Source organism: Austrofundulus limnaeus, unplaced genomic scaffold, assembly GCF_001266775.1.
Source record: "Austrofundulus limnaeus strain Quisiro unplaced genomic scaffold, Austrofundulus_limnaeus-1.0 Scaffold866, whole genome shotgun sequence".
NCBI lineage: Eukaryota > Metazoa > Chordata > Actinopteri > Cyprinodontiformes > Rivulidae > Austrofundulus > Austrofundulus limnaeus.
The window spans coordinates 5,416-6,191 of record NW_013953268.1 but is presented as its reverse complement, the minus strand read 5'-3'; the positions used below and the strand labels follow the sequence as shown (position 1 = coordinate 6,191).

The 776-nt window shown below is 41.0% G+C and overlaps 1 protein-coding gene across 1 annotated transcript; it reads left to right on the top strand.

The window, feature by feature from the left end:
- Positions 1–341: 341 nt before the first annotated feature.
- On the top strand, positions 342–774 carry LOC106532990 (platelet-derived growth factor receptor beta; the record flags this gene model as incomplete). Its single annotated transcript, XM_014029184.1, is given in 2 exon segments — positions 342–464; positions 547–774. Coding segments are annotated over 2 exon segments (351 nt in total), but the record flags the coding sequence as incomplete, so codon positions are not given.
- Positions 775–776: the final 2 nt, after the last annotated feature.

Genomic DNA, 776 nt, shown 5'->3' with positions numbered 1-776 from the left:
ATCTAGAGTTGATTAAAAATATAATTCTAATGACACTATAAAGATCTACACTAGAACAATTATAAAATATAATCTCTTTGACCTTAAGTTTATATTTATAAAACTTTAGTTTCCAAGAGTTCTATCTGAACTCCAGCAGCCAATCATGACAGCCCAGGTAAAAGTTTGAAAACAGTTGAACCAGAAACCTTTAAAAGATGAGGAAAGTCTGGATCTTTGATTAGAAAAATCAAAGTATGAGAACCTGATTTGTTAACATGCTGTGTGTTTAAGGACATGTGTGTTAGCTTGTTTCATTCCATGTTTATCATGTTCTTACTCTTGACATGTGTGTTCTTCAGTGTGTTCATGGAGACCTGGCAGCGAGGAACGTCCTGGTCTCTGAGGGGAAGCTGGTGAAGGTCTGTGACTTTGGTTTGGCCAGAGATGTGCTGAAGAATCAAGATTACATCATCAGAGGAAATGTTGGTTAATGACCTGAAATAACTTGACTTCATACAAACACAAGCCTGATGATTCTTACCTGTACAGCTGCTTTGATTTCAGAGTTTTCTACCCCTGAAGTGGATGTCTCCAGAGAGCATCTTCCAGAAGATCTACAGCTCAGAGAGTGATGTTTGGTCCTACGGGGTCTTACTGTGGGAGATCTTTTCTCTAGGTGAATCGGTCACCAGTCTGACCAACAATCTTAAACCAAACCAGGGTCAGGTCTTGGGGGCAGCAGCCTCAGCAGAGACCCAGACTTCCCTCTCTCCAGACACTTGGACCAGCTCCTC